This window comes from Vanacampus margaritifer, chromosome 20 (genome assembly GCF_051991255.1).
Source record: "Vanacampus margaritifer isolate UIUO_Vmar chromosome 20, RoL_Vmar_1.0, whole genome shotgun sequence".
Lineage (NCBI taxonomy): Eukaryota > Metazoa > Chordata > Actinopteri > Syngnathiformes > Syngnathidae > Vanacampus > Vanacampus margaritifer.
Window position 1 is genome coordinate 16,946,508 of NC_135451.1, and position 22,003 is coordinate 16,968,510.

General features: G+C 43.9%; 1 protein-coding gene and 2 long non-coding RNA genes across 8 annotated transcripts; 2 read left to right on the forward strand and 1 right to left on the reverse strand.

Moving 5' to 3' along the window:
• On the forward strand, nt 1–14,698 carry rnf152 (ring finger protein 152). Of its 5 annotated transcripts, XR_013289618.1 has the most exons (3): nt 1–122; nt 347–374; nt 13,474–13,613. XR_013289618.1 is itself a non-coding variant. In XM_077553844.1 (2 exons), exon 2 carries the CDS (start codon nt 13,776–13,778, stop codon nt 14,379–14,381), a length of 606 nt encoding a protein of 201 aa, XP_077409970.1. In that variant the 5' UTR covers nt 347–374; nt 13,620–13,775; the 3' UTR covers nt 14,382–14,698. The 5 variants fall into 5 exon arrangements, 2 of the variants coding, with proteins under 2 accessions (XP_077409970.1, XP_077409969.1); XM_077553844.1 differs by lacking the exons at nt 1–122; nt 13,474–13,613 and adding an exon at nt 13,620–14,698; XR_013289617.1 differs by lacking the exons at nt 1–122; nt 347–374 and adding an exon at nt 3,872–4,036 and having other exon boundaries at nt 13,474–13,615.
• Nucleotides 14,699–15,897: 1,199 nt separating this feature from the next.
• Nucleotides 15,898–18,355, forward strand: LOC144040054 (uncharacterized). Of its 2 annotated transcripts, XR_013289621.1 has the most exons (11): nt 15,898–16,058; nt 16,140–16,492; nt 16,562–16,674; nt 16,759–16,788; nt 17,011–17,052; nt 17,207–17,281; nt 17,359–17,409; nt 17,531–17,829; nt 17,909–17,989; nt 18,053–18,144; nt 18,217–18,355. It is a non-coding gene; the product is annotated as an uncharacterized LOC144040054 (long non-coding RNA). The 2 variants fall into 2 exon arrangements; XR_013289620.1 differs by having other exon boundaries at nt 17,207–17,409.
• A 742-nt stretch (nt 18,356–19,097) lies between these two features.
• LOC144040055 (uncharacterized) lies at nt 19,098–21,645 on the reverse strand. Its single transcript, XR_013289622.1, has 3 exons — nt 21,443–21,645; nt 20,517–20,586; nt 19,098–19,630 (listed from the first exon to the last, which is right to left on the reverse strand). It is a non-coding gene; the product is annotated as an uncharacterized LOC144040055 (long non-coding RNA).
• Nucleotides 21,646–22,003: the final 358 nt, after the last annotated feature.

Here is a 22,003-nt window from a genome sequence, read left to right on the forward strand (position 1 = left end):
GGGCAAGTCCATACTAAAGGCGCAGCTCGCCACTGCGTTTCACAACTCTTGTTCGGCTCAGTGGAAGCAAGCTTGGTCAGGTTGGCAGCAGTTGGCGTTCCTCTGGGGCCTCCCACGCTCAGGTGTGTGTGTGTGTGTGAAGGGCGCAATCAAGGTCGCGGCGGTGTTTAGCAGCAATAGCAGATGGATCCACCATCAGAGAGTGCCTCGACTTTTGTGTTTCCACACTTTTGTGGCTACAGTCAACTTTGCTCTTTGCAACAACGCGACATGGTATCATGTAATATCGCAATTCTAGAACCCATCAGTAAATGGCTAAAAAAGTTCGTCTTGTCTTCTAATTCAGGCGGCAGTGGACGGCGGATGTAGTAAAGGTAAGCAAAACCTTTTCTTCCTTTTGTTTTACTGCCAAACGTTCTGCAAAAAGACAAGCTCTAGAGTGCCATCTGATTTTGAGCATTTTCACTCGTCTTTCAAGACAAACAGACAAATGTGTTATGCGTTTCACAATTAAGTTTTCAACTGAGGATTTCAGGACTGGTTTGGGTTACAATTCAGGGTTATAAAAAAAAGGATTAGGGTTTCAAGGCCGGGTTAGGACTTCAAGTTAGGGTTTTGAGATTGAGACGCGCGCCCGAGCTTGAAGACGACTTGTTTGTTGCTGTTCCAGTCCAAAAAATTGATCTCCCGCCTGCTCACAGTAGATATCACGTTCTTCTTTTCCCCCCATCCTTTAATCCGTCATCACGGCCGGCTGGCCGTATCACGGATCAGCGCGGGCGGATGGCCAGCGGTGCCGTGCCGCGTTCAGGTGAGCACGTTTACCGTCACGCCTTGGAAATGGTCTAAGGCCCGCCCGGCGGAGACCATGCAGCTCATAAAAAGGTCATTAGACCGGCGCATGCTGCACAAACTAGATTAAAGGGAGGGGGGGTGGGGGGGGGGGGGCAAACACACACACATTGCAGAAATGTCAAGGTGTGTGTGTGTCACTTAACTTATTCGAGAGAGAAAGTAGCTGAGGAAGGAAAGAAGGGAGTGAAGAAGGATGAAAAGAAATATGTAACCAAGGAAAGAAGAAAAAAGAAAGAAGGTGGGGAGGATGCAAGGAAGGAAGGGAGGAACAAAGGAAGGAAGGTAGGATACGCAATGAAGGCGGGAAGAATGGTGGAAAGGAGAAAAAAATGAAGGTAGGAAAGATGGAAGGAGGGAAGAGAAGTGAAGGTCAGTTTGTGGATGAGAGAAAAAAAACGAGACGGCGGGCCTGAAAATTCCATTTCTTCTTCATTTCCGAGATGTTAATGCGTCCTCCTCCTCCTTCCCTGCCATGTCGGCGGCGCCCCCACCTTCAACCCGTCTTCCCCTCGCCCCGACTTCAACGACGTGTCCAAAGTGAAAAGCAAATTAGCCGGCGATCATTCATCACCCACAGAGAGAAGATGAGAGAATTAATTAGCGCGGCAGGAGGAGCAAAGTTGCTGCTGACTGTTTGCAGCCAACCGACCACATGCGAGTCTTCACACCAAATTCCCGTCAATGATGTTGACAAAGGTCAAAACAAAGGACGTTTTTGCTTGATTCCTAATTAGTTTTATAAACATAGGATCTTTTTTTTTTTTTTTTTGGGAGTGTCAGGTGATTACAATTTTTAATCGTAATTAATCGCACGACTTACATGAAACTGGAAAAAAGTAAAACAAATAGAAATGTGGCTGCTTCTTTTGGCCATTGATACAGTAATTTCATAATTCATAAAATTGAGTTCAAATTTTGAAAAATGTACTGTAAAAAAACGAGTGCAATATTGATTTGTGTTGAGGTCATTTTTTTGCCACTAGATGGCATAATCGCATTTGTAAGACGTTTTTCTTTTCATATTAAGAGCGATCTAATCTTTAACATGAAGTAACTCGTGAAATTCTGCACATTTTTAAAATTGTAAAATACAACTTGAGCCCGGTCTCCAAAAACATGTGCATTATTATGACATTTATTACTGCAAAATTTTGACGCGGACGTGTCTGCTGCATTGCGACTGGAATTCCCCGAGTACAGGTTTTCCAAGTAAGGGACGGTCATTAATCGCATTGCACATTCAATTAAAATTAATGGCGTTAAAGGAACTTTAAATGAACTCAAAATGAATGCACTCATTTTGACACCCCTCCTTTTTTATCTTATTAAAAGCATTTTTTTTCGTTAACAAATGAGGTTTTTTTTCAATGTTAGGTTTTGTCAACTATGATTATTTTGTTACATACAGTATGTAATTTCTCCTTTCCCTTGCAAGGAATAAGCTAGAGATAAAACTTATGGGGCTTCCCAGTAAATATTTGTATGTTTGTGATCAATTTATGTTTATGTGTGACCGCAGCTGTCATTTAGTCCAGAAGATACTGCATTGTGTGCTTATGCAATTTCTCCTCAAAGCTAGAAAGACAACTCTTGGTGTTTATCCGAGTGGTATTGCCAGCGCAAAGTTGATCTTGTCAGTGTGAGGAAAACTGCGGCGCTGATACGAAGGTTAACCCGCTTACAGAATCTCCATCTCGGCCCAGTAAAGTGATTCCGCTCGTCCCCGGGCGTCCGTCTCCCGGCCGGAGCGGACCTTGCGCATGCAGCCGGAATAAACTCAATCTCCCGTCACGGCGGATCCGATTATACAACTTTGCACCGAGGTCACCTTCCAGACGGAGAAGGAAATTTTGATTGCGTTTGGACAAAAAGGCTCCGACGTGCTCCATATGGAACAGTAGAAATTGCAAAGCTGTTGTCATGGTTACGAGAGGCAAAGTGAGCCCACGCTCAGGGTCGGGAATCTAAACGCGACTCACTTCACACGTGCGGGACATCAAATTGCATCATATTGTTTCTAATGTGGCTTTAAAGCCAAAGGTCAAAAGAAGGCTGCAAACCAGAAGTATAGGGTTTCGAGCCAGCATTGGAATTTCAAGGTAGGGTTTTCACATCAGGGTTCCAAAACAGGGTCCGGATTTCAAGTGAGGTTTAAAAACAAGGGGCAGGGTTTCCAAGTAGGGCTTCAAATGAGTGCTAGGGTTTCGAGTTGGGCCTGGGTTAGGGTTTGAAGCTTGGGTAGGGGTTTCAAGGTTTAAGGTCAGGGTTCACATCAGGCTTATTTGGGTTTCAAGATGGAGGACATTCGAATGAAACATAGCACGGCTGCAAGGAATTCTGGGAACCCTCGTGGGAAACGCTGACTCTAAAAGACCGAACAGAACACGCTAAACGGGTTCAATGTTTGTCCAGGGAAAAATGAATAAACAGGAGTACAAAATTGGTGTATAATTACGCGACAAAACCTTTAATCTCGCCCACTTTGCAGCTAATTAGCGTAGCGTGAGCGCCACTTTAAAGTTTCGGTAAAAGTTGCAGCTAATTAGCGTAGCCGCGCGCATCGCTGAGTGACATTGATCCCGAGCGCCATTATCTTAATTGTCATTCATCGCCATCGCCGGCGGATAAAGAAACACGAGCGGGATGCAACCTTGAGTCCTTGTTTTCTTTCCTTTTCGAGATCAATAACCTGCGAGGGTTCGCCTGACGGCGGCTGATTAGCAACAAAGTCAACAAGCAACAGAAACGCTTCGTGGCAAAGAAACGACTAATCAGGTTTCGCTTTTTAGAGCAATTTTACAGGTACTCGCATGTCTCGGAGTTTGTTAGTGTGGCCAAGATGTAGAGCTTGTGAAAAATATATATTAATATTATCGGGGGCGGAGTTACACATCTACTGAGCTACAGTTCCCACCCTTCTAAACACTTAAATTATTACGAAAAGAAAAGTAGTGGTACTGTACATATACATATACCCCCCCCCCCCCCACGTGCCTTGTACAAGCTTGGCGTGCGTGAGTGCGCATGCGCGGCGGAGGAGGGAGGGCGTGTCCGCCTGAGGAGAGGCGGCCGCCTGCTCTGCTCCTTGTTGTGTTCCGCTCGTGTTGTTGTGTCGCGTTCACACGCCGACGAGGACGACCTGCGCACACACACCACGTACACACGCACGCTGGCGCACGAGGTGAGTGTCTTCCTTTTGCGCCTTTTGTTCGTCCGTGCTGTCACGATTCGTGTCTTTCTGCCGTGTGCGTGTGTGTGTGTGTGTGTGCGCACGTGCGCACTGGGCGTGTGTTTTCGTGCACGGCTGCTGTTGTGTGTTGTGTCTGGATCAAATAGTGCGTTCGCCTTCACGCAAAGATGCTGTTGCTTTGTGTGCGCGCTTGCGACCGGCGCGTGCTGCGCGTGCACGTCGCCATTGTCCCAGTCACACTCAGATAAGTAGACCCCCCCCCCCCCGAAAAAAGTTGAAGTCATCAGGATTCACAATAAGGTTGATTTTCATTGTTGTCGATTCATCGATGTTCGCAGCTGGTTTTAGTGTGAGAGCTGGAATCATGGAAGGTCACACCAGAACCCCCCCCCTCGCACCCCCCTTTCCAAAAGTGTTTTTTCTTGAAATAACAAACTGGATGTGATCTCACTTTTCGGAAGTGTCGACTTAATCTTGGCGTGTAATTGCCTGCTGGATTACCGAGTTTTAACCGAGCGTTCCTGCCTGCCATCTTTTTGCTTCTTGTCTACAACTCTGACTCCGCGTGTGTGTGTGTGCGCGCGCACGTGTGTGTGTGCGCACGCGTGTGTGTGCGCACGCGTGTGTGTGTGTGTGTGTGAAATGAGATGTTTACAAATCCGCCAGAACATACCAACCATTCCCTAGTTTGCTGTTTTCCCTCAAATCTCAAGCAAGGCGTCACTTTGGCCTCATGAACTAAGTGGCTTCAGGGCCCCCAAGGGGGCCGATTGCGCCCTGAGGGAACCCCTGTAATTGTCAATGCTGGAATGTAATGACCTCCCCCAAGGAGTTTTTTGCTTGATGAATGCAGAAAAACAAGCATGGCGAAGGGTCAGGGATCGTGGAAAAGTGCAGTCAAATTTTGGTGAAACTTGGATGATTTAAAGGGACATTCAGTGAGCCGTAGCACCATCTAGTGGTCAAAAAATAGCATTACAAACACACCAATTCTTATTTCGTGTGAGCAAACGAGCATCTTGGCCGATGAGCGATGCCGAAAGGCCGAGCGAGCCAGAATTAGCCGGAGCAGCTAACAAGAAGAAAAAAAAAAAAAGCTAATAAACAGAACGTGAAAGCGAGAACAAAGCAGAAAGTGAATCACGGGAGTTAGTGAAGGCCACCTGCAGGCTCGAGATGGGGAAGGTAAGCTGCGCTCGACCCATTGGGTCCGAAACTCGATGCAACACCGACCGGGCTAACTACATTCGCAAAGTTGGTTTTTAAAATGGATGAATTATTAGTTCGCCACTAGATGGCGCTAGGGATCACTGAATGTCCCTTTAACCCGTATCATATTAAATTCAAAGACATTTTGAGCCCTCTATTTCATGAATATAATATTTCTTCCAATTAAAAACCAGACGTATATGATCTGACACATGCATTGCAAGGATAAACCATTAGAGGGCGCTATCGCCCAGCTGATGGCTTTTCCAGCGACGTTGCGAGATCGCCCCAATTGAGTAAGGAGAGACACGTAGTATACTTATAATTAATAGTGAGAAATGTTGTTTCTGAATTCTGGAAATGCTAATATGTTTGATATGTCTGTTTATTATATATTTGACAGTTAGAAATGTACGAATGTAAAGCATTGTGACCGGATGTCACATGAGGAAGATGATTTTCAATTTTTTCCCCATCAATTTTCACCGATTATGTAACCAAAGAAGGTGAAATAGCATACAAAACAGAAGTGACAAAAAAAACAGTATTTCTTAAGCACCTCATCCATACTGATACAATACATAAAGACTTTTAAGATTTATTTTCCACTTATGTTGACATTTCTCAACATTTTCTTGAAGCGGAATACATGAATCTCAACAAACGTTCCGCCTGGCGCAGGCAACATTTGCTATTGATCGGTCTCCTCGCCTGATTAGCATGCGGAGCTAATGAGGCTTCCTTCTCTCCTCTTGAATTTTACTGCTCACCTCCCAATCGGCTCGCACCTGCGCTTCATTTGCATTCCCGAAACGTTCCCTGGAAGGCCGAGCGTGCTCGGCTGCGAGATTGCTCTCCATCTGTCGGGACGCATTTTGCAAACGTTTTCTGTCCTCGGTTGACTTTTCGCCGCCTTTTAACGAGGCACTTTGTGGTCTTTTTTGGTCTTTTTTTTGGGGGGGGGGGGTTAAGAGAGGGGAAGTGGGCAGACCTAGTCAACCAAAACCGGAAGCGCAGGGAGGCAGCAACCAAACTGAGACGCCTGCCTGTTTACCTCGCTAGCGCTAAACTAACCGCTTGCTAAACGGCTAACCCGACTAAGTGCTGGTTCTGATGACACTGAGGCCACGCCCCTTAAAGGCACATCGTTGCAGGTTCTCGCCCAATTGATTTTGATGTTCTTCAAGCTTTCAATGCTTCGTGCCGTGTAAGGGCGAGACTCGGATTGATTTTCTTGATCGCCCCGGCGGATCTGGAAGCTTCCGTGTCACCCCGAACAAGACGAGAGTAGAAATTGAATCAAGATACCGAAGCGAAGTGAGGTCATTGTCGGGCTTGGCTGCCGTCCTTCCTCTTCTCGGTCCTCCTACCTGTCATGATGATGATGATGATGATGATGATGATGATGAAGAAGCCAGTTCCGGTTCTCTTTGGGAGCGTCGTTGACCTTGACTAATGAGGAAAAGGGCCGCGACCTGCCAGATGGGGAAAAGGAAGGGATGCAAAAAAAGATTATTTTCCTCTCCAGGCTGGACTGAGACAGACTTGAGATCTGCCACCGCACAAAACATGACGCGAGAAGTCACTCCATGATTTGCAGCCGCATGGTTGTATCTTCTTATCTATGTTTGAAATAAGTCTTCTTCTTTTTTTTTCACATGATCTGCGAATACATACAAATTCTATTATTTCAGCGGAAGTTGGTGCAAGTGAATGCTCAGAAAAATCATAAGATTGGAAATTTTATTTTAAAGGGATACTTGACTCGTGGAGCTATTATCAGCGGTATAAAGTTCATATTTTGTCTATGATTAATATCATAACTTGTACAATGATTACCTTTTAAAACGTCCTTTTTCCACTTGTTGTCGACTGAAGATGACATCACCTGTGCCGAGGACCAATCATGGCTCAGTTTGCTGACCAAACCCAGAAAAAAAGTGGGGATGGCTCGTTAGCTACTTCCTCAACACAGGTGATGTCATCTTCAGTCGACAGCAAGTGGAAAAATGACTTTTAAAGGAATTCATTGTATTCAACTTGTAAATATTTAACTTTTTACTGCTGAAAATGGCTCAATGAGTCAAGTCCCTTTCAGACCGAATTCATCGGCGGTACTTTAGTCTGCACTCGTGAAAAGATATAAACAAACCCACGTGTGTCCTCGACTAGTTTCTGTGAAGGTGAATACCTCGAACCCTCTCGACCAGCCCCCTCGCCCCCCCCCTTCCTTCTCTCTTTTAACGGCACTGGGAATCAATCTCCGTCTCGCGGGTGTTCCTGTTATGCCGCGAGTGTCTGCGGCCGTGATCGATGTCGTCGTTTCAGTTGGCCGGACGGATTGTAAGCGCTGACGAATGGCCCGGCCCGAACGCTTCGAAAAATCGTTTGGCTGGCTTTTGCCGTCGAGGACGAGAAAACTTCCTGTTGTGGTCGTATTTATTGGCTTGGCAGTGGCTGTATTTACGCGGTGATTTTCTGCAGGCTGTTTTTACAGCAGAAACGGTCAATGGTTGTTTTGTGATCACTTTGCCAGCAAACGTTCCATCGCATGAAAAGGCTCCTCGGTAAAGAATTGTTTGGTGAACGCGCACAGCAAACTGTTGGGGTTCTACTGGCCTAGCGTCCGTCGCGGCGGCGGTCACGGGTGTCGGCGTGGTGGCGAGCTGTGCGTGTGAGGCTGCGTGACACGCACGCGTCCCCCGAGATGTTTGTTGACTGACGTGACGTGCGGCCTTCCCACACATGTTGATGACAGGAGGAGAAAGGGGCCGATGGCGGCCGCCAGGCGGGCTGCAGCAGCGTGACAGCACAAATCTTCCACCAGGCGCATTCAGCAAGGTTATTTTTGGATTCCTTCAAAAATCAAATGACGTCTTTCTTTGATTCTTTGTATGAATGTTTCAGGTGTTTTGGAGGTTAGCGCAACTGAATTCAGGTGAAACTCTGGGTTGGTTGTCAGACAATCCCGGGGCTTTTAAAGATACATATATATTTTTATTTTTTTAAACTTTTTTAAATTTTATTTCATTCTAATTTTTACAGTTTATTTCTAATTATATTTCTTTCAAATTATTAAAAAAAAAAAAATTCAAAATGATTTTTCCCTTTTATTTTCTTTACATTAGAAATTATGTTTATATATTTCCACTACATTTATTTCTGTATTTTACCTGTTAGTTTTTTGGTATAATTTTCTCTTAGATATGTTGCTTAATGTTTTTTCTTTTAATTTTCTAATAAATAAATAAATAAAATGACAGTATTCATTATTTTCATTACTTTCTATTAAATACTTTTTAAAATTCAATTATCCCATGGCTTTTAATTTTTTTCTTTTAATTTTATGTTATGACCAGTAAATCTATTAAATACATTATAATAATAATATTAATAAATATATCATAAATAATAATAAATTAATTGTTTTTTGAATTGTGGCTCTACAACACTTCAGGCTACTTTTTCAGTGTCTGATTAAAAAAAAGAAAAAAAAGAAAGAAAAGGTCAAGCGAGCTAACGGATGGCAAACCAGAGGCCACACCTGCGTCGCTCGCTGCTTTTTGAACGAATCGGATTTCGGGTTAATCCCACTTTTGAATTCACACCCGGTGTGCGGGCGCATCGCTGGCGCGCACACACAAGACAAAATGTTATTAAAAGGCTTCCCGCGCGGCCGCCGTGGGACACAATGATGCCGCTAATGAGATAGAAACCCCCGCGAGCTAGCCGCCTCCCGACGGCGCGAGCACGGAATCATTCAGTCTTTTAATTGGCGGGATGCTGCTGCAGGAAAAGCAATCAGGCAGACGATGTGTTGAATTGAGATGAAGACGTGCGTGAGGAGGCAGCACGTTGGAAGAGTGGTTAAGACAACCGCCTCCCAGTTCTGAATTTTGGGGGCCACAATCCAGGCTCCGATCTTCCGGTGTTGAGTTAGCATGTTCTCTTTGTGGGCTTAAAAAAAACAACAACAAAGAAATCAACAGCAACAACGTTTTAACCTGTTGGTGTTATGTTAGCTTAGCATCATGAAAAAATTGGCGCCGCTTGCTAATGTTATCTGCGCTATGATAGACATTACTAACTTCATTTACATGTTGCGCATTAACATGTAACAAATGAGTATTTAGCCTGCTAGCGTTAGCTTAGTTTAGCGATACTACATCGAATTAACTTTGTAGCGCTAATGTGATTTGGAGTGATGTCTTTCAAAGGTTGCCAGCACCATCACTAACGTCACATTCACTTTCTTAATGAAGTTCAGTATTAGTTTAGTGTAGCTTAGCATAGCAGAGGCCGCCTGTGATGTGCTTTGGACACGATATCATTAACTAGTTGACTCCTCAGCAGTTTTCCGTGAGCTAATTTGTTTAGCGCCAACTAAACATTCCCCTGCTGTATGTTAAGTGTCGGCTAATGTTAGCGGCACAGTGACTACATTCATCCTTACTCACGTTTTAGCTCGGTGGTATTAGGTTAGCTGTGATGTGATTTGGATGTCATTTAAAAGTTCAGCACTTTTCCGCAGGCTAATTTCGTCAACAGCATCTAATGTTAGCATTACAGTGACTTTACTCATCCCGCTAGCTTCACTGCTAATTTCACAGTCACCTGCTCACATGGTTTAGCATATCGTCCCGGAGGCCGGCTCTATACTTTTTTCCAGGAAGCTAATCAACTGTTAATTTTTTATTTTTTTTAGTACACAACGCTAGCGATTGCTGATCCCAACCTAATCTCCTTGGCAGAGGTAACAGTGCATCCACCCTCTGCTGTAATGCGATTGAGCACATGATTCAGGTGGACCAAAGTGCATCCAGGTGTGTGTGTTTGCACGTGAGTGTTGACTGAAATCAATTCATTCGGACTTTTGTGTCCTGACTGATTACATCGCCGTCATTGCGGGCTTATTCGCACGACAACTTAACTCTTGTGACGTAAAATTGACACAAAACAAAAACAAAACACATCAAGTAAGTGCTTATGAGCCGGATCCGACTTTCGCTAGACAAAGTTGTGCATTTAGTCGGCGTGACGGATTTGTGCCTGTCCGTCATCTGGATCGCTTTGACGCGAGCAGTCAATCAAACCGATCGACCTTTTTGTCGTCTTTTCGCGCTGACGTCCTCACATCAGTATGAAATGTCTTTTCCCTTGCGTCTGCGTACATCTCAGCGTGATGGTCCACGCGACAACGAGATCGTTGTCCATCTTTACGGGATGAGGGTGAAACGCCACATAAACCTACTGTTGGATTTCTAGTGTATGACCTTCATAAAGCCTCGTTCTCATATTGTACTGTCTGCACAGCCAGTTCCGCCACATCAAGCCAAGAACAAGTGTGTGTGTGTGTGTGGGTGTGTGTGTGTGTGTGTGTGTGTGTGCGTGTGTGTGTGTGTGCGTGTGTCTGTGTGTGTGTGTGTGTGAGACCCGAGGTGACCAGCCGCATGCACTTGGCAACCGTTCAGGAGAAAACGCGGTGTCGTAAAATGCAGCAATTAATGTTTATTAGCGTCATTGTCATGAATGATCGACCTTCATACTGTTGCGCCATTCTTCTTCTTCTTCTTTTTATCTGTGAGCGCTTAAGGGCTGTGCCGATCGATCCAAGTATTGATAGAATCGATACTAAATTGAGTATTGGTATTGTATCAATACCAAAGAGCTAGTATCAATCCCATCGGACACATTTAAAATACCATAATATGATATGAACCTATCGATCGATACCAAAATCTCAATCACAGCTCTAGTGAGGGCCTACAGCGCCTCCTATTGGCGCTCCTGTTGCGTGAACATGCGTGCTAAGAGGAACACGCTTTCGTCACGCCAAGCGCCGGATGGGCTTAGCGTGACATTTGCCGGACATTTTTAGCTTGATGGGGGCTCGCATTTAACGAGCTGCGCTTTTTCTTGCAGGTATTTTGCTGCGTCCTCAAACCCTGTGGCTGGTGTGTGTGCGAGTGCGCGCGCGCGCGCGTGTGCGTGCGTTTGCTGCCGGCCATGGTGGTTATTTTTAACTCGTACGCTTTCCCTTTGGCTGGTTGTATGTGGATGCCCTCAGGGAGTATGCGTGTGTGTGTGTGTGCGTGCGTGCGTGTTAACCCTCTAGTGTGTTTATGTGTGTGAGCCACCTGCCCATGATGACGTCATGATCACCCTCTGGTGAAATTATTCATAATCACGCTGGGGACAAAAAAAACAATAATTTCATAGCTCTACAAAACAAATATAAACTTTATACTAACTCTATGTTTACATCTTGTAATAATTACTTTTATGTATTGATGTAAATAAAGTAATAAGAAAAATTTGTTTAAAATAAGATAGTAAAAAGTAAAATTATAAAATAATTATAATATTAATATAATTATAATAATATAAAATAATAAAAGTAAAATTAAGTAAATAAGAATAAAAATTTGGGAATTAAGTTGTCAGTACTTAATAAAACTGATAATTTTGCATTAGTGACGTCACCACTGCCCTCTGGTGCACTCATACTATAACACAATTAAATAAATACGACACAAAAACGTCAAAGCCAATTCTGCTTTTTCGTTCTTTTTTTTGTATTTTCTAGTAGCGTGTGTGTGCACGCGTGCGTGCGTGTGTTTTAAGTGGGCCATACAAAGTAGCTTGAAGTCGTAAATCAAATGACATCATCGCCGTTTGCTTGTTTTAAGGCGACCTCTGAACAGCACCCCGAGAGGCTGCCGTTTCCGCCCACGGTCGTCATGGTTACGCCACAGCCACGCCCACATCAATTCCCCTGCCTTCCAACGTGGATCTAGCAACGAATGGTTCGCACTTCATACAAACGTATTTCGGCTTGTAATGAATGCTATAAAAAGTACAAAACTAAAAAAAAAGAAAGTGATGGGAGAGAACAAATACAAAAAAAGAGGATAATAGAGAGAGAGCGAAAGGGGATGAAAGAAGAAGAAATAGAGAGGGAGAGGAGAGAGAGGGAATGCCTGAGAGGTAGATGGAGAGTGGCAAAAAGAGCGAGGGATAAAAAAAAGAGGGCAAGGAGAGAGACAGAATGAGTGGAAGAGAAGTGTGAGATACTTGAGAGAGAAAGAGATGGAAGGGGAGGGAGGGAGAGCAAATGAAAGAAGAGGTGGAATAAGAGCGATAGATTAAGAATAAAACGGGAAAACAGGATGAAAAGCGAGGGAGTGAGTGTGATGGAGAGATGACTCTCCCCTTCCCCTTTTCTTATGAAAACGTCTTTGATTGTTTCTCTTGAAATCATTTTCACGGGCGCTGAAGCGGCCCGAGTGCTGACTCAGCCTTTTTCACGCTCACTCGCCACCAACTCATTAGTCAGCACTTTTGGAAAACTCTCACGAACCCACTCTGACCTCCTCTCTCACGTAAAACAAGTCGTGATATCACATTAATGTATCCACCAATCACCAATAGAGGTATGGTCTCAAATTAAGGTTTGAAACTAGGGTTGGGTTTCAAATTAGTTTAGAAACACTGCCCCCGGGGCTTCATGATGGTACTGCAAGGTTTGCTCTGTAAGCTTATTTGATAAGGATGGAGAAATGCAGGTCAAAGGTGAAGGACAAATGCAGGCAAATCCTGATGGGCTGCTGAGGAAGACGAGGAGGAGAAAGAGGCGACGTTCCCTTGCGGGAAAAGAGACGAGGATTATCTCTTGGTTCGAGGCAAATGTCGAGTGGCTCGATATTCCCACACGCCCGCCGGCAACCTTCAGCCGCTTCATTTCCTTCGCGTCCTCGCTCGCCGTCAAGTTGCTTCCACCGTTCGCAATCAGCAGACTGGATTCGCGTTTTCGCATCGGACGAAATGACATCTTTTGTCATCGGTAAAAATGGGCCTATTTTTTCCCCTCCGCGTTATAACACAACGCAAAGACAATAAAATTCACCCCCCCAAAAAAACGTGACTGAGAAAAATAAGTTATTTCATTTTTTAATGAATTACCCAATTAATCGGTTATCATAATTTTTTTCTGCAAAATGTCGGAATCAAATCAAATTCTGGTTGGGCCCTTGTCCTGACATTGGTGACCAGTTTATTGTTTGCTTACATGTAAAGTTGACCAAAGCAGGGGTTCTTAATCTTTATTATATAATAATATTTTTTAATCTTGGGGCCCAAATATTCCTGTAAAAAAAAAAAACCCTGCTGCGTGTGAACAAAGCCTGTTACAAAACTGAAATGACTTTGTGGCCCACTAGATGGCGCTCGCAGCCCAAGGTTGAATGGTTAAGAATCACTGGACTGAAGGGATGTTACCAAAACACCTGGGAAGTATTTTAATATGCAAAAATCTCATGACAGGTCTCATTTGAATCTTCAATTGTTGATGTCTCTTTTGTTGCAGATGGACGACGAGCATGTCGGCGCTAGCAGGCCGTGACGTCGCCGCGGCGCCATCGAGGTTGTCGGCAGCGCATCGAGGACGAGGATGTTTTCTCAACAGTCTTTGCGGTGAATCGAGACGCACTTGAGGGATCGTCGGGACATATTTTTTCTCACCATGGAGACTCTTTCCCAAGATTCCCTTCTGGAATGTCAGATCTGCTTCAACTACTTCAGTCCGCGGCGGCGGCCCAAACTGCTGGACTGCCGCCACACGTGCTGCTCGCTGTGCCTGTCGCAAATGCGCAGCAGCCACAAGGAGATCCGCTGCCCGTGGTGCCGCGGCGTCACCAAGCTGCCGCCCGGCCTCTCGGTGGCCCACCTGCCCGACGACCCCGACGCGCTCGCCGCCGTGGCCATCCCGCACGCCTCCGAGCGCACGCCCGTCTTCATCCGCCTGGCCGGCAGCGGCTGCTACGTGCTGCCGCTGCCCGCCGACGACGACCGCGCGCCCAGCCTGCTGGCGTGCCGCTTCTTGCCGGGCGGCGGGCGGAAGGGCGTGGCGGTGGTGAGCGTGCCCGAGGAGCAGCCTCTGGAGGGGGAGGACGGCGAGGGGGAGCGGCGGGCCAGCGGGCCGGCGACTGGCGGGGCGGCCAAAGGGTCCACGTGGTCGGGCGTGTGCACGGTGGTGCTGGTGGCGTGCGTGCTGCTCTTCCTGCTCGGCATCGTGCTGCACAACATGTCGTGCATCTCCAAGCGCTTCACCGTCATCTCTTGCGGATGAAACGTCGACGGGGTCACCTTTGACCCCATCCGGATGCCAAACCACCTTTCGGAGGTCTACCTTTGGAGACTAAACATTCCCAAACAAACACTCTCAAGACCTCATCCAGTTCCTCCTTTGACCCTTTTGTTATTCTAGACTCAGGCTCGTCTGATTGGTTGTTTAGTTTATGATTAGTTCAAGTTGTTGGCGCGAGTCCTCGGATGCAGACTTGGGGGACTCGGGAACTCCCAACTGCGTGGGAAAGGACATCGTCTGTGTGTGACTTGTTGTCAATAAAGTTGTGGTGTTTGAACACAAAACGTGATGCGTTACTTCATTCTTGTCCACTTTGGCAATTATATTTGATGCCTGAATTCTATAGTCTCTCTCTTTCTTTCTTTTTTTTTTTTTAATAGTTGCGAAAAAAAACTTTACAGTGCTACATTTGTACAAAAATGTTTTTTATTCAATTAGATTGAGTATGAGAAAGAAGGTGCCCCAATTATCGAATTTACAAAATACCCTGTAATTTAGATTAGACAGAAACTAACTAAATATCAAAGTAGTTTTAGTTATAAAAATGGTGATTAAGAAAAAAAACATACAATTAAATGACCTTATTTAATGTAAAAACAGACATTCAAATTGGCTTGAATAAGTACATAATTTGACACACTTTTGTAGACAATAACTTGTTAGGAAACAAATTAGAAGGGCTCTTCTGTACTTTTTTCTGATCTCGGTTTTGTGCAAATAAAACATATATTTAATCTATCCAGATCAGCAAGCTCAGGACAAGCCTGGTAACGATCCTCACCTGCTTTGGAATATGGAGACGTGGAAAACCGGCTCACACATAGAAATTAGTGGGTTGGGTGCAGTACCACATGTCCCCAGCATGTAGCGCACTCCTCGGAAGGGTGACGTTTCAGGTAAGGATATCTGGGTTTCATCTCGTTTGTAATTGTTCAATAACGTGATAAAACAATAAGCGTGCCGTTATAAGACGCGCATCATTAAAGCCGCCAAGGAAATAATAGTTCGACAAAAAAAAATAGAATCGTTGAGAATCCGTGTGGGTGGAGTCAATCAAAGTCTGGTGAAAGTTCAGAGGAAAACGGAGAAGCAATCGAGACACGATGCAATACTGCCCCCCTGTGGATGACTGGGAATAGGATTGACTTGTTCGTGAGCTGTTAATTAATATCAAAAAAACAATCGTTGGATTCGTACTTGAGTAGATTACATAGTTGACGACCAGGATGTGGGGAGGGGTGAAGGTTGGGGGTACCCTTTAGTAAATTTCGGATTAAAAGATGCGTATACATCACCTTCATTAATTTTTGCTCAACGTAACGTAAACAAGTGGTGGATGTAATAAAATACCGACTCCCGTACCGGTGGTAACGCGTTCGATCCCACCCCTCGCCCTCATTTTCAATAATTTGAGAGTTAACCCTTTAAAAGTAGTAAAGAAGCGAAGTCCGTGTCAACTGTAACCTTTGTCACACCCCACTCGGCCAGAACCTTCTCCACAAATGGCGAATCTTTTCTGATTTATTGTGTATACACTCGTGTGAGAATCATACAAATACCCAAGATTGGACGTCGAAAATCTTCGCACGAACATACCTTGCGAAGAATTCTACAGTGTGTAGAAAATGAGACTCGAACACGAGAACAAGTGAACCGAAGGTAAAGTCGTAAATCACTCGACCATCTCGGCTTTGAGAACTTCAGTATTTTTGGTTCTATTCATGGAATTTGTGTTATTAGGCCGCCGCTTTTCATTCTCTGGGATAATAAGGGCTTAGAGGACCAGAAGTGCCAAGAACGTTTGGACGAATGGTTAGCGACATGGGCTATCGAACGAGCGAGCGAGGTTCGATCCCCGCAGAAAACTTCACTATTTTTACCAGGATTTTCTGTCTAAATACTTTTTTTGTTCTCTTGGTTAAATAAAGCTTTTGAAAAAAAAACATCACGTGATGACGTAGTTACCGAAAACCTATTTAAGGCGTGACTAATTGGACGAGCGATCTTTCTTTTCTTCGCCAGCATCACGTCGACATCTTCCGCCTGCTGTTCGCCACTCATCTCGACAAGATGACCAAAAACTTTGACAAGAGGTTTATTTAAACTTTCTTCTGACACTCGTACTTGTTACTTTTAACATGTTCACATTTTCCGCCTTTTAGCCTTGCTGGCATGCTAGCTAAAATGTTTGCTCGATCGTGGTTAATTAACGTCAACCGCGTGCTAAAATGGCACCAACACATATGTTTGAAATATTTGGCAATAAATGCTCGCGGTAAGTAAAGTACTTAAAACGTTTATTTATTAAACTTGGAAACGGAAGATCTTGAGTAACACGACGTACTTTTTCCCTTTCTAGCGTCTGGAGAAGAGCACCGTTTGGCAGAAGGTAGGTTGCCAGCGTTTGTACATGGACAACTTTCATGAGAATCTACTTTTAATTTGTCCACAGGCTTGCATCTTGAAGCGAATGGACTCTCCTTGAAATCAAGTTGCTTACTTCCCCTCTTTTTGATTAAGGCTTTGAGAGACTTTTTTTGTTTTGCTCTAAACTGGCTAAACGTGCTTGCATGTTTCAAAGCTAACTATCTTATGTTTCCGTGTCTTGCAGGCCATTGACACTGTGTCCAGCTCAACCCTGTTCTCATCACTGGTGAGACACAAACACTCATGCACGTTAAAATGTGATGTCATGTTTTAATTTGTTTTAGCTCACTGTAAAGATGACGGAAGGAGGGTAAGGACATGTCAAGTGACTTGCACTGACAATTCCTGACAACCTTCTTTTTTTTTGTATGCGCGTGCAGGTAAAAAATGGCATCGTGACTTGAAGCAGAGCTGCCTGAGGAACAAGAAATGTGAACGAGGCTGGCCATCGCTGGGTTTGAGCATGCTGCAAAACAAAATGGCTGACATGAACATTTGATAAACTTATTTGAACATCTCTCTCCTTTTGTAGTTTTCCCCCAAAGCTGCATTGAAGTGCGCTTCACCCGGGACCCTCAAAAAGGTACACTTACCTTTTTGTACCGACATGTTGCTTTTCTTCTGCTTTTGTCAATTAAATGGTGCCAAAGCATCCCTGGGAAAGCTTAACCACTTTTTTTTTTTTATTGTATTTTTTTGTGCAGGGAGGCTTCCGGTCTTGACTTGGCCAACTGCCTGGCCACCAAAATCCTGCACTTGTGGGGAGGAAAAATACAAACTTGTACACCGTCTTCATTGGAGCTGTTTTTTTTTTTTTTGACATGCTAATTGAAGGAGAAGCTGAACTGGTTCATTGCTCATCTCCTGTTTGTGTGTCGGTTCGTCCACTGCAAATAAAGTTTAAGGTTCCAGTACGCTATGCCACGTCAATGTTTTCTTCATGTCATCTTCCTGTGAATGCTGCTGCGTCATCACTGACTGTCGCAGGTCCTCTTCTGTACTGGTGGGTTTCATCTTCGGTCAAATTTGCTGCATAAAAAAAAAAGAGAAAAAAAGCACTTTATGTCCTTTTTTGTTTTTAGAGTCCACTTGACCAGGCAGTGACTGTTGTCCAACACTTTTGTTCTTGGTGCTGCATTGCTGCCATCAGCTTGAAGTTGACGGTAAGTTTTGAATGTTGTCGATTCGGCGAGCTTCTCCTGTCTTCCAATGTTATTCTGCCGCAGGTGCCGAGGAACATGGCGGGCTTCCTGGCGATGCAGCCGTGTGCGCGATTGGCCCAAATCGCACAAAAGTTGTCGGATCTCCTTCGGGGCTGGTGACTTTTATCACATTTCAAAAACGCTGTAAAACAAGTTGACTTGACCCACTGATGTCGTTTTTGTTTCAGGGCTGCACGATCTGCTCCCGCTGGCTCACAACTTCATCTGGTGACCACAAAGAGACAGCAATCAAGTCATACAACAAATATTTTTTTTTGTCAGTTTTAAATAAAAACTTTAGAAAAAAAATTTCTTGAGTTTTTTCCCTTTTTGCCATTCAAACACGTTATCTGCAAAAAATAAATAAAAGTTGACAAATTGAAACTTTTCTGAAATCTTCTTGTAACATTACAAAACCTTTCCTGGAATGTTTCATAAAATATATCTTGCAAAATAAAGGGGTGTGGCTGAATTGCATGGTAGGCGGGGTTATGCAAATTCCTGAGCAGGAAGCAATATGATTGGTGTGATCTGTACTAATTGCTAGAATCTGACTGGTTGGTGCCATAAATGGGCATGGTTTATGTAAATTTCCAGCCCTGTTAATTTGCATAAATGGGTGTAACTATGCAAATTAGGCAATATTCCCCACGTTGAGCTGGGGAAGTGGGCGTGGCTATGTAAATTAATTTGCATACAGCCAGCTGATAGGTCAATTCTGAGAGGGAGTGGCCAGTTATGTAAATTATTCAAGATTTTTTCTAAAGTGGGTGGAGCTATGCCCACTCATTTGCATGTTGAAGCTTCATTGTAGCAAGAAAGCATTTTTGGGCCCTTGAATGGATTGCAAGTGGATTGTTCAGATTGTTCTTGAAGATGTTTTGGCCTCTGGTCCGAGCAGGCTTCCTCGATTCATGTTGAAAATTCCGCCATCTGGCCTTGAGAATGAAGCGAGAAAGCCAGTTCGGACGTGAGACCAAACGTCTTCAAGAACAATCCACGTACAATCCATCCAAGGCCCTGAGAATACAAGCACAGTGCAGTCGGAAATCAAACACGGAGACACTCATTCCACTTCAACAATATATTTGACTTGAGACAAGCACTTTTATGGACACAGCAATAATTTAATGTTGGACTTAAGTTACAAAGACTGGTTGGCAGGCTGTACATGGAAGCAGCAGCACACGGCACCATGTTGTGTGTGTGTGCGTGATGTCACATGAACACAAGCGAGCCATCATCTCCAAAAGCCAACAAACACACTAACAGACAAGAACATCATTCAATGCTTCTGGACATTTGTTTGAATACCATTATTTTCAGAAGTGGGCAAAAATAACATCCATTAATTGATTTCTTAAAGCACATGTTCACAAGCATTGAATGGTGTTCTGCTGTGTGTCGTACATCAAGCAGAGGTTCAAGCGCGCTGAGAAGTGGCTCGGTGACATCACATACCTCAAGCACACAACATTTGCCCTCAAATAGCGCACACACCTGTCCATAAGCAGCTTGCTGTCAATGTAGCGCAGACCCATCCGACATGTCCGAAAAGTCTTGAGTCTGTTGGCTGCGTGCTCGTCCAAGACCTCCTCCATCCTGTCGGGAAACAAAAACAAAAGGAGTCAGTCATGCTCATTTCACAACACTTCGGGCTTGCAGCTAAGTCCGATGCTACCTAGCTCAACCCCCTCCCCAAAAAAAAGGGGGGGGGAACTCAGTGAGCAATTAAATTGTCATTAAAATGCCTCCGTTGAAAAGCGTCAACAAAGGTTAGCATGTGGAATCATTAGTAAAAGCAGAAGCATTTTTAGCTATTAAAACTATTTCTATGTGCAGTCGAAGTAGCACACATCCCTTAATAGCATGTTGAAGTTCACAGACCACATGGAAAAACATGCAGACAGTCTGAAAACTCATAACATTTGTGAACGTGAGCGATCTGTCAATAGACGCATAGTCAAGAAATAAGGCCTAATATTTGGACACTTGATTAGGTACACCTCATGACTTGTCCATCTACTATCAGAACCTGTATACATTAGTCAAGACAACAACTAGGGTGTACCTAAAAATGTGGCCAGTTCAGAAAGTCATTAGGTAGATGAGCGCAACCAAAAACCAACTAGCTGACCCATCACTCTAAAGGTCAAACACAAATCATCATGTACATCATTCAATGCTTCTGGACATGTGCTATGAATACTTTTTTTGTTGTAAAAATAGTATTTTAATAAGTAGGCAACATAATATCAACCTAAGGTTTTTTTAATACATTTGAAAAAATAAGTTGTTTACATTTTTTAAGTAATAAATTTTTTAATCATGTAGGCCACACCAATGTGATTTTTTAAAAAAAAGAACATGTTCAGAACTATTGAATGTTGTTCTGGTGTGTGTCTAACTGACAAACGGCTTTGTGGCATCAGACACGCCTCCTCAAGCACACAGCACGACACCCTCGGTGTAAAAAAAGTACACTCACCTGTCGAAAAGCAGCTTTCCAATTGCATGTTTGGAGCGCAGACCCATCCACGTCCCAAACGGACTCGATCCTGTCAAGAAAACACAAACGGAAGCGGTGAGTACTGCTCATTTGCATATCGTAGGTGCCAATTTGCATAAAACACTTGGCTTTCATACAATTGAAATACTCTTATATATTCGCGTCACTACTTGATAAATGTCATATTATTGAAGTTTTGACCATAGGCTGCCTGTTGATTTTTTCATAGAATGCAAGTGATACATGAGGTGAGCAAGCAGGTCAGTGCATTGCAACCTAAGCCCCGCCCCCACCCGCTCGCTCCGCTCTGCTGACTCCACCCTTCTCAGGCCCATCACCCGCTTCGCCAACCGCTGTTGCCCCGCCCTCTGGAAGTCGGGAACGCCCTCTTGAACGGTTTTTTGGGGGGGTGGGGGGTGTCGTACTTGAGAAGTCGGGAAAATTGCTAAATTGCAAGAAGGCAAGTTTGCTGGAGGTCAAAATGAGTTTTGAGGACCAAAATAAAAATACAAATTTATTACTATCCACCATTTTGGTTGTTTACTTCCGCCTCGAACACTTTCAGGTCGGAACTGGAAAAAACAACTCGGATAAATTCCGATTATCCTCGAATGCAGCATTAATTAATCCCACGAGGCATCAGCAATACTGACTCATTAGAACATTTTCAAATGCTCAAACTGGATTTTCTTGAATCCTGCTGTTATTTTTTGTATTCATTATTATTATCTCAAACGTTCTCGTTTTTGACAAGTAAACTAATAAACACAACTTACATTGGACAATATTGATCTAATAGAGTCAACCGAGGACACGCTAAATAAAGGACGATTGTCCGTTTTAAACAAAAATATACTTTTAGAGGACCATGCAGTGAAAACGTGGAAAAATTGAACACGAGTTACCTTTTCACAAAACGTCTCTACTTTTCTTCAGATGACGTGCAGGTAGACGGGCAGCAGCCGACGTGGAGACAATATTCCTTAATTGCGGACGCTTCTGTGCATGTAAACAATCCAAAATTACCGACTAACGTAACTTGGAGGCGACAACGTGCTCAAAGCAAAAACGCCAAGCCAAATAATTTCTCATTTCCTCTTCCGGTCGGTGTTTAACTTCCGGGTCGCAGCCGAGTCCGGAGTGAACTAGCTAAAATAATAATAATAATAATAATAATAATAATAATAAACGCCGTAGGAATAGCAAACTAGAGGGCAAATTTGTCATTTATGTGTGTCGAACGGTCCAGATTAGAGGAGTTTAAGCATTTTAAATTACTCGCTCTAAAAAAAAAAAGCCTTACTATACATGGCTATTTTTTAAATGTCTTAATATATATACTAGCACTAGATAGAACATAATCAAGCCACCAAATTAGCTTTTGAGTGTTTTATTAGCAAGAATACAAAAAAGTACGGACATTTGCATACTACGTTAGCGTAGCATGAGCAACCCCACGTGTTCAA